The sequence below is a fragment of the Thalassophryne amazonica genome, chromosome 6 (assembly GCF_902500255.1).
Source record: "Thalassophryne amazonica chromosome 6, fThaAma1.1, whole genome shotgun sequence".
NCBI lineage: Eukaryota > Metazoa > Chordata > Actinopteri > Batrachoidiformes > Batrachoididae > Thalassophryne > Thalassophryne amazonica.
Genome location: NC_047108.1, coordinates 118,254,142 through 118,268,393, shown reverse-complemented (window position 1 = coordinate 118,268,393; position 14,252 = coordinate 118,254,142). Strand labels below are relative to the sequence as shown.

The 14,252-nt window shown below is 41.6% G+C and overlaps 1 protein-coding gene across 10 annotated transcripts in view; it reads left to right on the top strand.

The window, feature by feature from the left end:
• LOC117512979 (neural cell adhesion molecule L1-like protein) overlaps window positions 1-14,252 on the top strand; it is a 123,352-nt gene that overhangs the window by 29,105 nt on the left and 79,995 nt on the right. For all 10 annotated transcript variants that reach the window (XM_034173231.1, XM_034173234.1, XM_034173233.1 and 7 more), the window contains 7 exons: window positions 2,415-2,585; window positions 4,794-4,905; window positions 4,993-5,174; window positions 5,284-5,418; window positions 7,124-7,264; window positions 9,816-9,927; window positions 12,580-12,746. In XM_034173231.1, coding sequence (XP_034029122.1) covers window positions 2,415-2,585; window positions 4,794-4,905; window positions 4,993-5,174; window positions 5,284-5,418; window positions 7,124-7,264; window positions 9,816-9,927; window positions 12,580-12,746 — 1,020 coding nt within the window. The remainder of the gene's footprint in view (window positions 1-2,414; window positions 2,586-4,793; window positions 4,906-4,992; window positions 5,175-5,283; window positions 5,419-7,123; window positions 7,265-9,815; window positions 9,928-12,579; window positions 12,747-14,252) is intronic.

The following is a 14,252-nucleotide window of genomic DNA, read 5'->3' as shown; positions in this document are numbered from 1 at the left end:
CCTTACGTCACACTTAACAACCGGATAGCGGGCATGTAACATGATAAACCATATAGCTGTCCTTGCTGGCAGGCAAAACAACAAAAACAAAATAAAATAGTGTTGCCATCGATAGCAGAGGAGGGATCTGTTCGTTTTTACTCTCTCTGTCCAAAAAAGTGAAGTGAGCCGAGAATTATGAGGAATAGACCCACTCCAGACTCACTAATTTATCTCTTATTTTTGTCCTGTTTTTCCTAACACTGCAAAACAAAGCGACTTACTTTGTAAAAGGTCACCTCGGCTGTGCTTGAAGTGCTGTATCAATGAAAGCTGAGTTCTCCATTCAGCCCCCTTGAGAGCTCCTCCAGCAGCTTCAACAGACATGAATGATTTCTGAAAGAAAAGAATAAGAGGAGCTTTAGATGCTCAGAAGAACCTTGGCTGGATGTCTAAAGCAGAATAAATTTTGTTTTAAATCAGATGTACAATTTGAATTTATGAATCGATCCTTCTGGAACCCGCATACATATTTTCAGGCATTGCCACAATAATCAGCAGAGTAAAATAACAAATTAATAAATGGAGAGAATTTATAAATTAAACTAATGATGTGCTTTTTCCATCCCAGTGTGCTGCTGTGCCAGCTGTTTGCAAGCTTGTGCTAAATCTGAATCACGAAATCTGTTTTTGTGTGGGTAGTCCTTCTTTTCTGTCTGCACTAGGCATTGACACCACCATGTTGTCATGGAAAACTGCATCTTCAAAGGGGAGGAGTGTAGTGCATGAAATATGAAATTTAATTAACTCAAATTTAATGTTTGCTTGATGTGTTTAAGAAAATTTCCCAAACTACAAAAGACAGTACTAACCAGTACTATCTGTGCCTTTACCCTCTGTTGGCCAAAATTCAAATATAAATCCACCCAAACCACACGTAGCACAGATCCATTTTGGGCGTGTCTAACTCATTTGTGCTGTTTAGAATGTGGGTAATCCGAGTGCCAAGTTGGGTGGTGGGTGCAAAGAAGTTGAATTTATGTTCTTCATTTTGTCATGGACATGTTTTTGTCATAACATGAAAAACAGTGTCACCTGTTATCCCCTATAAAAGGGAGAGGCACAGGTGCACATTGCTCTGCTGTTGAGAAAGCAGATGCAAGTGAGAAGTCCTGCGGTGTCTCAGCACCAACCTGTTAGTGTGCACCAGTGATCAGCAGCCACCAAAGCTCCCTGAGGTGAAGCAATAAGGTGAAGTTTTGTATTTTTCCGGTGTTTTGATTTATTTCATTTAATGCTTGTTTGGGGTGAATTTTTTTTAACTTCTTGTTTTAAGACAAAATTCTCCATGATTAAGTACATGACCACTTTGAGTGATAACGGCTGAGCTGAGCGCTCCTGCCTCAGTAGTGTTCATAACTCATTGTCTGCTCGCAGCTGCTGCTAGACATTGTGGAAGGCTGTGTATCATTTTTGACATTTTATTACAAATACCTGGAATAATACGGCTTGCTGTGTGATGAAATGTCCTAACCGATCATCTGCAGCAATACTGTAGGAAATTCTCACTATATTTTATGTTGTACAGCAATAGTGTTAGCATTTTTAGTAGCCATCGGTGGCATCATCCACTAGGTACACTTAATGCACTATTACTGAGAAAATAACCGGCTCATAACCTTTTATGCCTTCACCAAAGCTAACCACAGTGAGAACCACAGTGCAGTCTTCCCAGAAATTATTTAATAAACACCCAAACTGAGGTTAGCTTGCTAGCTTAGGTGTTTCGGACTCGAAGATAGGGCCATGTTGAGGCTTCGTTTGTCACGCAATGGAGAAACCCACACTCCACCTCTTTATCATTTATGGGTTCGTCATAACATAGCCAAAGTCAGTGCTGCCGCCAGCACGGCAACACCCAGATATGGACTTTATATCGACTGGCCTACAGTAAACCTATGGGTGACATCAAACAGGCTTTGTCCAGTAGATATACTGTGTATGATTATTTTATGTGCACATCTCTGATACAACTGACCAGGGAGGAATTAGAGCTGTGCTGCTGTTAATTTGTAGACATTTGATTTCTGGTCATTCTAGCTACTTAGTACCTTGTCCTCATATAAGACACATTAGAATTTTTCCAGTCCACCCAGCTGTAAATGGATACCAGTCTTGGCTTGGGATGTAATCTGTGTCCCAGAGTTTTCTTCTTTTCTCTGATACGCTGCAGAACTTGACCAGTAAAGTTGAAACATCTGGCAATCCATGAAAGCCATGATCTAAAATACAAACCTTGAGAGGGTCACTCAAGACCTGGCACATGCATGACCCATGTCTTAAATAATGGCTGTGTCTAAACCTGACAAATTTTCATTGATGTGGCTGATGACATGTCACTAATACAGGTTTATTTATTTATTTATTTTTTGCAGGTCTTCAGCAGATTGAGCAGGATGATAGGGTTTCCATGGGGACTGATGGAAACCTGTACTTCTCTCATGCCTTACAGAGCGACAGTCGCAAGGACTACTGCTGCTTTGTTGAGTTCACCCGAATTCGCACCATTGTCCAGAAAACTCCCACGGCTATAGTGGTCAAGGCCTGTAAGTTTACAACAGCACCTGACTGGGTTTCTCCAAAATACAGCCTGTAGCTCACCTTTTACCACCACAAGGAGGTTATTGCTGTTGGGTTTTCTCAAACAGGATGTTGGATATTTCACATGAATACTCAAAAACGATTGCACCACATTTCACCAAATGGGGGTAGATATTTTACATCTGATCTTGACTAGGGGTAGGAAATTTTGTAATTGACCCACAAAAGTGGGCTGTGACAGGAAGTCTAAAATTACAAACAATTTTGAGAGAGCTTGTGGGATTAATAATTGGGTAGCCAATATTTACACCCTGTTATGAGGTAGACCTGGGTTCGGCTCATGGTCAAGACACCTCATCTGCAATGTCTCAGTCCTGACTGAAGAAGTAAACTGCATTGGACTGGGATTCTATTTAGGGAGAGTCATAGACTCTCAATCCATGGATTAGCATAGGCACCAGATTCATTGCCTCTATAGGACTTGGCCTGGAATTGAATAAATTATTTGGCAGATTTGGAGCCAGTTCATTGATGCTAATATACTAGCGGTAAATGCATACCAATAAACACACACATTTACAAAACTTGGTGAAAATCTTGTGACAGATCTTGAATATTTTCTGGCATATGTGCATGAACATAAGGAGGTATGAAATATTCATTTTGCTAATTTGAGTTACCAGAGCACATTTTCACAAACTTGCTGCAAAATCTGGGACTTCCCTGGAGTAAATATTGCCCATTCATTACTCACCAAACAGGAGGGGGAACAAGGAGAAGGGCCAGTACATCTGTAAACATTACGGAATGAAAAGTTGTTGTTTAGATAAGGTATGCCATCTCAAGACTTCCTTTGTAGCTTCTGCAATATGAAGAATGGCAAAAAGCATTACAAAATATGTATCAAATTACAAGACATGGTAAAAGCAATGCATGTGCGGTGCTAGTGTACGTACAGACTCTGGCACAAATGTAGCTTTTAAATATGAAATTTGTCCAGCTAGGTGACAGCACTGCACATGGAGTTTTCTTTTTTCATGAGGGACTTCAGAAAACTATTGAAATTTGGTGTGTCAAAAAAAAAAAAAAAAAAAAAAACACATTTCAAAGTAGTGTTTTGAGTTAGTCATCACTAATTTGCAGTACCAGCGAGAGGTTTTGGCAGCGTCATCAGCCACATATCTTCTCTGTTTTTTTTATTCCAAGGTTGTACGTATATTTCAGTCCCCACTGGCTGTGTCTCAGTTCAGGGGCAGCATCCTCCAAAGACTGGGTTCTAAGCAGACCTGGCCTTCCAAGACCACAAAGGCCAATGCAACCATTCTGAAATGAGGCATTCTAGCCCACAAAAAGCTTTGCGATTGTGTCATTAGCTTATCCCACCCATGAAAGTGGGTTGTGTTTTAAACATTTTTCAATACTTGTTATAATTATTTAAAATGGTACTTTTAAAAAAGCAACCATTTTGTCTTGGAAAAAAAATGCATGACTTGAAGGAAAGAAGGCTGCATTCATTGGCCACATTCCAAGGAGCCTAGGAATGAGACAGCCTGTTCAAGCCACTATGACACATGCAGTCAGTGACTGCAGCCTTCAAAGGATGCAGCCCCTGAATTGAAAAACGGCAATGTGGTGTTCCTGTGAACCAATTTTTGAAAAAGATGTGCTTCAAAGGCTTCCAAGTGGTTTGAAGCAGTATTTCAATTTAGCTGTCACTAATTTGTAGTACAGATGAAAAGTTTTGTCACCATTCCCAACCGCACATTCTATCTGTCTGCCCATCCAGCAGGTGGCAGACACATCTATGGGATATTACAGATATTACAAAACAAAGTTACCTTTTAGGATGGATCTGGCTCATTAATTGGTTTGTCCTCATTAAATGGCCTTTTTGATTTTGTGAGTTTTAAGATGGTTGCATTTGTTGCTTCACTGTTGGCAGCACAGAAAATTAATCATAAACTATTCCATTTTGGAAGCATTGTCGTTCCAGTACATCCATTTTCACTTTTTGTCATACTTCATGTTTATTGTGTGTGATGCTGTTTTGACACCGAATGGAAGAAATACAACTCGGTGAACAAAAACCTGAAGAAAATTACACAGGATATAAAACTCTAACACAGTTACTGTCAGTTTGTGTTTAGCTGACTGGAGGTCTGATTCATATCAGGCATAATGTGATGTGAAGATGTACATATGTCCACATGCAGTGGCTGACCCACCTGCGAGAAAGCCCAGCCTTCTGCTGCCCCCTGGTGTTCAGACTGAGAAAGTGCTGTTGAAGGGACAGACGCTGGAGCTGGAGTGTTTTCCAGAAGGACTGTATGTTTTATCCTCAGGAGCACAGCATCCACATGATTTCAGACAGTTTATCTCATTCATTCACACGTCATGAACCTGTTGTTCCAGACCGACTCCAAAGGTGGAGTGGATGAAGATGGGAGGAGAGATGCCCCGAAGGGCAGAACTTCACAATTTTGGAAAGATGCTGAGCATATCGACTGCAGAAGAGAATGATGAAGGGAAGTACATGTGTAAGGCCAAAAACTCAGCTGGAGTTGTCGTTCACTACTTTGATGTCATAGTGGAAGGTAGGTCGGCGGATTAGTGCGTGCACGTGTTTTCTCCTTAGAGAAAGTTGTTGGCATGGGTATGACAGCTGTTCTGACTCAGATCAACACTGCTCTTAACATCTCCCAGAGCCGCCTGAGTGGTTGACAGGACCTCCTCCGAGCCAGCTGAGCGCAGTCGGGTCTGATGTTCACATTAAGTGCTCGGTCACCGGAAATCCAACGCCAGAAATAATCTGGAGGAGGAACAGCGAGATATTCAAAGGTGAGCATGAAATGGTTTTGTGTTTCATTTTTCATTAGGCAGCAGGACAAAATACAACCCACCTCCCACCACAAGAGCCCAGATGACGTCAGTAACTGTTAAACCTGTGAGACAGGCCTGACCCCAGGAACTGGACCGGACCGGAGGGGTGCTGCCTTGTAATACAAGACTGCAAGAGATGAGTTGTTGATGGTGACAGCAGGTTCTGGTTTTCAACTCTACAGTATTTATTTATTTACAAATGAGGATCCATGAAGATAATTTACCTCCAGTGATATATCAGTCCTGCAAAAACAAAAAAGTCTGCCATCGTGTTTTGGATGATGTATGACTTCATCATATGACATCAGTGTGACCATTTTCTAAAGTCTAAATCACAAATATTGTGCTGGTCAACAAATTCTTTTGATCATCCATTGAGGATTCTTGGTTGTTGAGATACAAAAAAAGGTGGTTTTAGGACCATGTTTTCCTTGACCTTGACCATTCAACAAACTATTCCAGAATTCTATTCACCTCTAGATATCTGTCCAACTAATATTCTCACCATGTTTGTCTGTCAAACTGCTTTTGAGTTATCATACCCACAAACACACACACACTTGAAAAAAAAAAACACTATCGCTGCTTCACCGACACACGGTAAAAAAACTAAACCCAGCCAACCAAACAAATGGGCAAACTCCACATGAAAGTCTGAACAAATGTATGAAATGACCTCAGTTGAAGTATTTTTCTGAATGTGCTTCAATCTATATGCAAACTATTGTGATACTATGCTGTAGTACTAGTGGGCATGAAGATGAAGGGGCCTATAACAGATCCAGGTACAGCATCAATAAGGTCACCTGACCTCCCCCAGTTCTGGAACCTACCTACATATATGCACCAGCTTTCATTCCGGTTGGGTTGAAAATAACATTACTGGACCTTGAGCTCAGTAACTTCAGGGTTTGGGAGAAACTGTCCAAAGGACATGAGAAGACAGACATGACCTTATGCCTTGTTCCACATAGCATACTGTATGTGTTCATCATCGCCATGACACCTGTTTACCCACTCATTTCTATCAATGCCTCTGTGACGTCCGACACAGTGTGAAGCTCCTCCTACTGTAATTTTAGTTATTTATTTGTTCATTTTGCAATGCAAAATTTTCCTCAAGTGTGCTGCGGAAAAAAATCCATCCTTTGCCATTGATTTCAGAGAGATCATGTACACTGTGTGTCAGGAAAATACAAGCTGACAGTAAAATAGTGACTTTAACACACTGTAAATATGACTTGTTTTTTGCAGCGGTCTTTGTCGCCTCTTGTTTTTGTCTCTAGAATGTTCTGTGCACAGATTCCACACAGCTGGATAATGATAAACAGACAAAAACATCTTCTCTTGGCTGCTGTGGTCTCCGTAATGAAATGCATTTCTTTGCGTTGAACACTAGATGGTGAATCGTGTATGTCACGGACACAGTCCACACGTCATGTGGAAACGAGGCGCCAATCCCCATAACTGACCTTTGCCAAAATGAGCTGTTTCAGGGCAGTTCTGGGGTCAACCTTCATCCCCATCCCAAGTTTGGTTGGAATCATCCGAAAGGACTCAAGAGGACAAACAGACGTTACTCAAATTGTAGTTGGAGAAGAATGTGAAGAAAAGGTTGCTGATGTGATATTTTTTTATTTTTCAATGTCTGCTCTTCATTAAGACGACCCGCTTAATGAAAGGCGAGTGTTAGACGACACGGTGGTGCTGCAAAACGCCATGCCAGATGACACCGCCATCTACCAGTGTGAAGCTTCCAATCGCCATGGCAGCATTCTGGCCAACGTTAACGTCATGATCCTCAGTGAGTATGACATCACCACTGCCAGCAGCTTCCTGCCGTTTGTGGACCTCCATCTAGCTGCTGCTGCAGTCAATGTCTCTGTGATGATGAAAGGCAGTCTTGGGTCTTATCGCGCACCAGGTGCACCTGTTGGTGCGTTGGTCTTAGAATAACGTGTGATGAGAAAGGATCCACCTATCTGATATTTGCCCATAGGGTTGGGTATCGAAAACCAGTTCCTGTTAAGAATCGATAAGAAATGATTCGATCCACCGACATCAATAACCTTTGTGCTTAACGATTCCCTTATCGGAGCGGCTGTTGTTATTGAGGATGTGTATCGAAAAAATGACAACTTCTCTACATTGATTGCAGACCTGCTGGTTCTGCTTGAAGCTTGAAGCTTTGCTGCTTTTCAGAAGCGACAGGTTTGCAATTTCTTCATCAACTCCCTCGGAAAGCCATTTAAAGATGTCAATCGTGAGTCACCTTTGTGCTGATTTATGTCACTTAACTGGGACTCTTGTCTTGTGGGCAAGAAATGAGAATCGTCCTCTGTTCCACACCAGAGTTTTACGCAATAGTTCTCTGGCGTGAGCTGGGCCTGCTTTGCCGGTGTGTAAGCTGAGGTTCTCCATCACGTAAAGGAAATAATAATAATAATAATAATGATGATGATTTCCTCTGTTTTGTGGAGCTAACTGCATAGCTCCAAACGCTGCACTACTTTCTGCCAAGTAAAGTTAGAAAGACAGATTTCCGTCATAATTAATAACTTTAAAGCAAATCGATGTTTTAAATCAAATGACACCTCATTCCAAATATTGTAATACAGACAACAACTACAACAGACCAAAACGCTTTTTTCTCCCAAAATGAGACATCCTATATTCTTTATGAAACATTGACCTTGACGTGGCTCATTTATACCTGGAAGGAAATGCTTTTGACAAAAACTACAGATTTTGTTTATTTCTACAACCCCCATTCCAATGAAGTTGGAACATTGTGTAAAATGTAAATAAAAACAGAATACAGTGATTTGCAAATCGAAGGTCATGGACATTCAGTGTTGGCTTTCGGTCTTGCCACTTACGTGTAGAAAGTTCTCCATATTCTCTGAATCTTCTGATTATATTATGGACTGTAGATGATGGAATCCATAAATTCCTTGCAATGGAACATTGAGAAACATTGTTCTTAAACTGTTGGACTATTTTTTTTATGCAGTTGTTCACAAAGTGGTGATCCTCGCCCCATCAAAAAAGCTGGGACAGTGGTAAACATACCACTGTCCCAGCTTTTTTGAAACGTGTTGCAGGCATCCATTTCAAAATGAGCAAATATTTCCACAAAAACAATAAAGTTGATCAGTTTGAACATTAAATATCTTGTCTTTGTGGTGTATTCAATTGAAAATAGGTTGAAGAGGATTTGCAAATCACTGTATTCTGTTTTTATTTACATTTTACATGTCCCAACTTCATTGGAACTGGGGTTGTAGATATGTCCAGAGATCAAGGATCCAGTGACCAATTTCATATTTATTTACTTTAAGACTCAATAAAATGTTGTTGACATACAAAAGACTACTTTTACTACACAGAAAATTCACAGGTGGTATTGATAAGGGAATTGATAAAGAATTGGATCAATGAGCGGAGTCGACAATGCCACATATATTGATAAAATCTTATCAATACCCATCCCTAGTCCCTCATAACCTTTGCCAAAACAAACCCTTTAAGGGTAATTCCCGGGTTGAACGTCACCCACATGTCACGTTTGGTGGACGGTTGGTGGATGTTTGGTGGACTTGCCCTTTGACTCTCTCCCACAGAATGTGTGGGCATTTCACACCGAGCACAGACTCTCCCAGAACAAACACGTGGCCATATTTGAAAAATCAGCTACTTTAAACCTAAGTTTTGCTGTTAACAGAAATATATGTGCATGCATACAAAACTGTGCAACTCTGAGGATGTTTAACGTGAAAAAGCTCCATATATTTCCAAGTTATGTCTCCTTTAAACCGCACATAAGGCCGTAAGTGAAACAGCGCAAACAGGAAATGATCCAGAACGGCTCCTAATTTGTTCAGCAGCTGTTCTAAAGCCTGCAGCTCAATTAGGAGCCGAGTTAGAACTGAAAACTTTCTTCAGGATATTTTTCTTAAATTTGTCCTTGACTTTGACTTCAGAGAATCTGACTTTGTTATATTTAACAGGCTGCTGCAGACAAATTTTGTTTGACCACTCCAGTTTAATTAGGGATCACGATCGGCCCATAAATGCTAATTGTTTTGCTGCTTTTAAAAGCCGAGGCGCCGGTTCAGATCAGTCAGGACTGATGTGTTCTCCTGCCAGCGGTCCAGTTACCGTAGGCTTTTGGTTCTGTGTCAGCATCTTATCCCATTTCTCAGATGTTGCAGTGGATTGATGTTAACGTGATGATGGTTTATGTCGTAAAGTAACGTCTAGCTGCCGTTTTACGTCTGTGCAGCTTGTGTGTGTGTGTGTTTGTCTCCTGTGGACTTTGAGTGTAATTGTTCCCGTTCTGTTCCTGGCTTTAGATTTGGCTCCTCTGATACTGACGAGGGACTTTCAGGAGTACGCCGTGGTACGAGGAGGAAACATCACCGTTAACTGTCAGGTTTTCAGCTCTCCGCCTTCGAACATCTCCTGGTGAGGATTCAGATCTCACGGAGACAAACATTACCAACACATCTGTCACGCACCGGCAAGACGAGACCATCACATCCTCCTGCAATAACTCCTCCAGACAACAAGCTACACCTGCTCCTCTGTGTGTCCAAATGATGAACAGGAAGAGGAACTCAGAGAGCAACAGTAACACTTTATGTTTGACACGAAGCATGACGAGTAATTCTGTGTGATTCAGTGACACCATAATGAAGATGTCTGTGTGTCTGCTAACCAAATATCTCAGAAACTAATAGAGGAATTTGAATCTAATTTTGTACATTAGTTAAGACCCACCCAAGGACATAACCTGTGGAGTTTGAGATTTTGAGGTCAAAGGTCAAAGTCATTGCACAAAGTCAAAATATTTGCCCAGTGCAAATAGACGAGGGCAAATTTTCTCAGGCTTGGAACTCATGAACCACAGGCTGTATGTCCATGGTTACTGTTAGACATGAATAGGAAATCATATGAGGCCTTTCAATACATAGCCTCACATTTCACCTTAAATGAACCTGAATATCATATTCAGGGTTACTCAAACTTTGATCGCATATGGTAAATGGTAAATGGACTGCATTTATATAGCGCTTTTCCATCTGCATCAGATGCTCAAAGCGCTTTACAATTATGCCTCACATTCACCCCGATGTGATGGTGCTGCCATACAAGGTGCTCACTACACATCGGGAGCAATAGGGGATTAAAGATCTTACCCAAGGGCCCTTAGTGATTTTCCAGTCAGGCGGGGATTTGAACCCAGGAACTTCTGGTCTCAAACCCAACATATAAGCCACAACAGCATATGGTGGCTAAATGGTGCCACATACACCCATAGTTACTATTAGACATGAATAGAAGTCACATGTGGACTTTCAACATATACCATTGCATTTGACCTTGCGTAACCTTGAATTTCAGAATTGAGGTTATTAAAGCTTTGATCGTTTATAGTGTCTAAACAGAACTCATATGGGGGCCTGTAAAAGGGAGCCCTTCATTTGACCTTGAGTGACCTCAAATATATTCAGTCAAACCCAGGTTGCTGTGACGAAGTACAATATACTTTTGCCATTGATACAGGATCCCTATGATGGTGGGATTTGCTCTCCCTAGAGTGTCCCTATCTGGTATATGAGTCCGTGTGACCTTGACATATGATTGGTTCTGTCCAAAATCGAACCACTCCAGCCTTGACTAACACAAAACACACAAAGGAACCCTTCCACTGGGTTTAATCCACATTGACCTTGATCCTAAACTCTTTCACTTATAATCTTGAGTTTGACATTTCAAGATTACCAAACTTCAAATTTGAAAAGTACTGCATGACTTCACATTTGTGTTTAATTGTGTCCACGGGTGTATTTGTAACCAGTTCATTGAAACGGCCTTTCTAAATATCCCTGATATACAGCACAGGCACTTGGTGAAAATTTCAACCTTAGCCTTTGACCTTTAATCAATTTTCCTCAAAATCAAAACTGCTTCCTGCGACCTAATCCCAGTGTCGCCGACTATACGGTTCCCCCTAAAAATCGGTCCCCCCGATGACGCGGTTCACGGATTAACACCTCGTTTCAGCTTCAATCTGCACTCCAGTCATCATCTATCTCAGTGAGAGATATCTGAGGCTTTTGTACAACAATCATGTCCACATACATTCAGCATTATTTTATCATAAAAGACGGCGGAAGCGATCAGAAAGCCGCGGCTAAACGAGCTGCTAGCTGATGCGTTCACTGTATGTCAGACATTTCAAAGCGTCATGGAATTTCGACTCGTTTCTGCTTAAAATGGCCTAGTTTCTGCTTAAACTGACTTTAGAATAATTTAAGAGGTTTAACCTTTATCATCTGATGGTTATAATCCCATTATCCATTTGATTGCTTTGGGTGAAGAGACTCCGGTCTCAGATGTGCTGCTGTGGCTCCCAATGATGCATGCGCAGATGCAAAAGGTGGACCGATTATTATGGGCGGGACCATTCATCTGCAACACTGGATAAGCGATTGAAGATGAGTGAGTGAGTGAGTGACTGAGTGACTGAGTGAGTGAATGAGTGAATAAGTGATCAAAATACTATGGTATTTTGATCACTCACTCACTTGTTTGATTTCAAACAAACTTGGTTGACACCAAGTTTGTTTGAAATCAGATCAAAACTCTAACGTACATGTTGTGGAGACACAGCTGATGTCCCAGCATGCACCGCTGTTGTGTTCATGTTTAACTACATCACACACTGACTCTAATCAGCAGCTGCGTCAGGTGTCTATAAGACCTGCAGTGATGATGACACGTCTTTTTACTGAGTCATGGTCTTCTTTGTTGAAATCAGGCTTATTAAACACATTTAACTTTTACTGCTGTGCCGCATACAACCCCCCCCGACCCCTCACCCCCCAAAAATGGATACAGTTTGACAACATTCCAGTCATAGAATTTCAATTGTTTTTGAGAAACAAAGCCAACAAAGTGAATTCTGGATGTAATTACTGCGAACCTCGATACGATACCCAAATGCCTCATTTGAGCAAACAGATAATCAATTTCCAAGTTAATATTTGTGTCTGACAACAATCTTTTGTCCATCTACTCTAAAAGAGGTGTAAAATCCTGTTTTCTCATCAGGGCCAAAGCTGAGACTCCAGAAACCATTGAGGGGGAACGATTCATTTTTCTTCCGAATGGATCATTTCAGATCATCGGTGCAGAAAAAAATGACAGCACAGACTACGTGTGTGTCGCAGTTAACTCAGAGGGGAAGGCAGCTATCACAGTGGCACTGAGAGTGAAAGGTACAAGCACGTGATCACAGCAGCCTGGTCAACAGAATCAAACACAAAAATCAGCAGTTGGTGAATTTTAGCAGATTGACTTAACCCTCAAGTGACCGAGTGGGGTTATTTATGACCTCGGGCATATATTTTGTGCACCATTTTTCTAATTTTAATTGGATAAAAGTTTCCTACCATGAATTTGTCAATATTTGTTCTTAGAATTTTGCAAGGAACAACCGATCCATGTGGCAAATATCATCCAAACTTGTGGGAAGATCTATGACATTTTCAACATTATGGCTTTCGTCAACTCTAATCATGATATTTTACTGTTTTGCAGGGAAGCACACAGACCTAGAAAAGCAAGATTTACAGCTGCACAAGCATTGAGATGATCCTTGTTGCCCAGAGTGAGGATGAAAAGGATGATGGACAAATACGAGGTCTGTTAGAAAAGTAACGGACCTTTTTTTTTTTTCAAAAACTATATGGATTTGATTCATATGTTTTTACGTCAGCCAAGCTTGAACCTTCGTGCGCATGCGTGAGTTTTTCCACGCCTGTCGGTTGCATCATTCGCCTGTGGGCAGGCTTTGAGTGAGCACTGCTCCACCCCTCTCGTCGTTGTTTCATTGCGAGGAAATGGCGGAATGATTCAGACTTTTTTTCCCATCAGAATTTTTTCAGAAACTGTTAGAGACAGGCAGCTGGAAACCATTCGAAAAATGTATCTGGCTCTCGGTGAAAATTTTACGGGCTTCACAGAGAATAAGGAGTGTTACTACAGCTTTAAGGACGGCCCACAATGGCTGAATCACAATTCGCTGATGAAGCGAGACAAAGGAACACCTCTGTTTCGGAGTGTTAAAGGACAAGTTGGGACATGCCCAGCTCTCCACAATTTCTCTTATACTCACTCAACTGGTAAGCACTGAAAGCCAAGATAGGCATGTCCCAACTTGTCCTTTAACACTCCGAAACGGAGGTGTTCCTTTGTCTCGCTTCATCAGCGAATCGGTCGTGACGCACGAAGCCTCCGCACAGCTTTCCATGACAAAATCTCTTGTTAAAAGTGAAATCTGCTGGAAAATGGCTGATGTCCAGCTCTTGTGATAACCAGAGAAATTGCACACGACGGTCCCGGCTCCACACAGCGATCCGTTTAGAAATGATGTGGTGGTTTCTGCCTCTCGATGGCTGCTCGGAGCGCGGCGCGCCGTGCGCCATTGTGGGCCGTCCTTAAAGCTGTAGTAACACTCCTTATTCTCTGTGAAGCCCATAAAATTTTCACCGAAAGCCAGACAAATTTTTCGAATGGTTTCCAGCTGCCTATCTCTAACAGTTTCTGAAAAAATTCTGATGTAAAAAAAGCCCAAATCATTCCGCCATTTCCTCGCAATGAAACAACGACGAGAGGGGTGGACCAGTGCTCACTCAAAGCCTGCCCACAGGCGAATGACGCAACCGACAGGCATGGAAAAACTCACGCATGCGCACGAAGGTTCACGCTTGGCTGACGTAAAA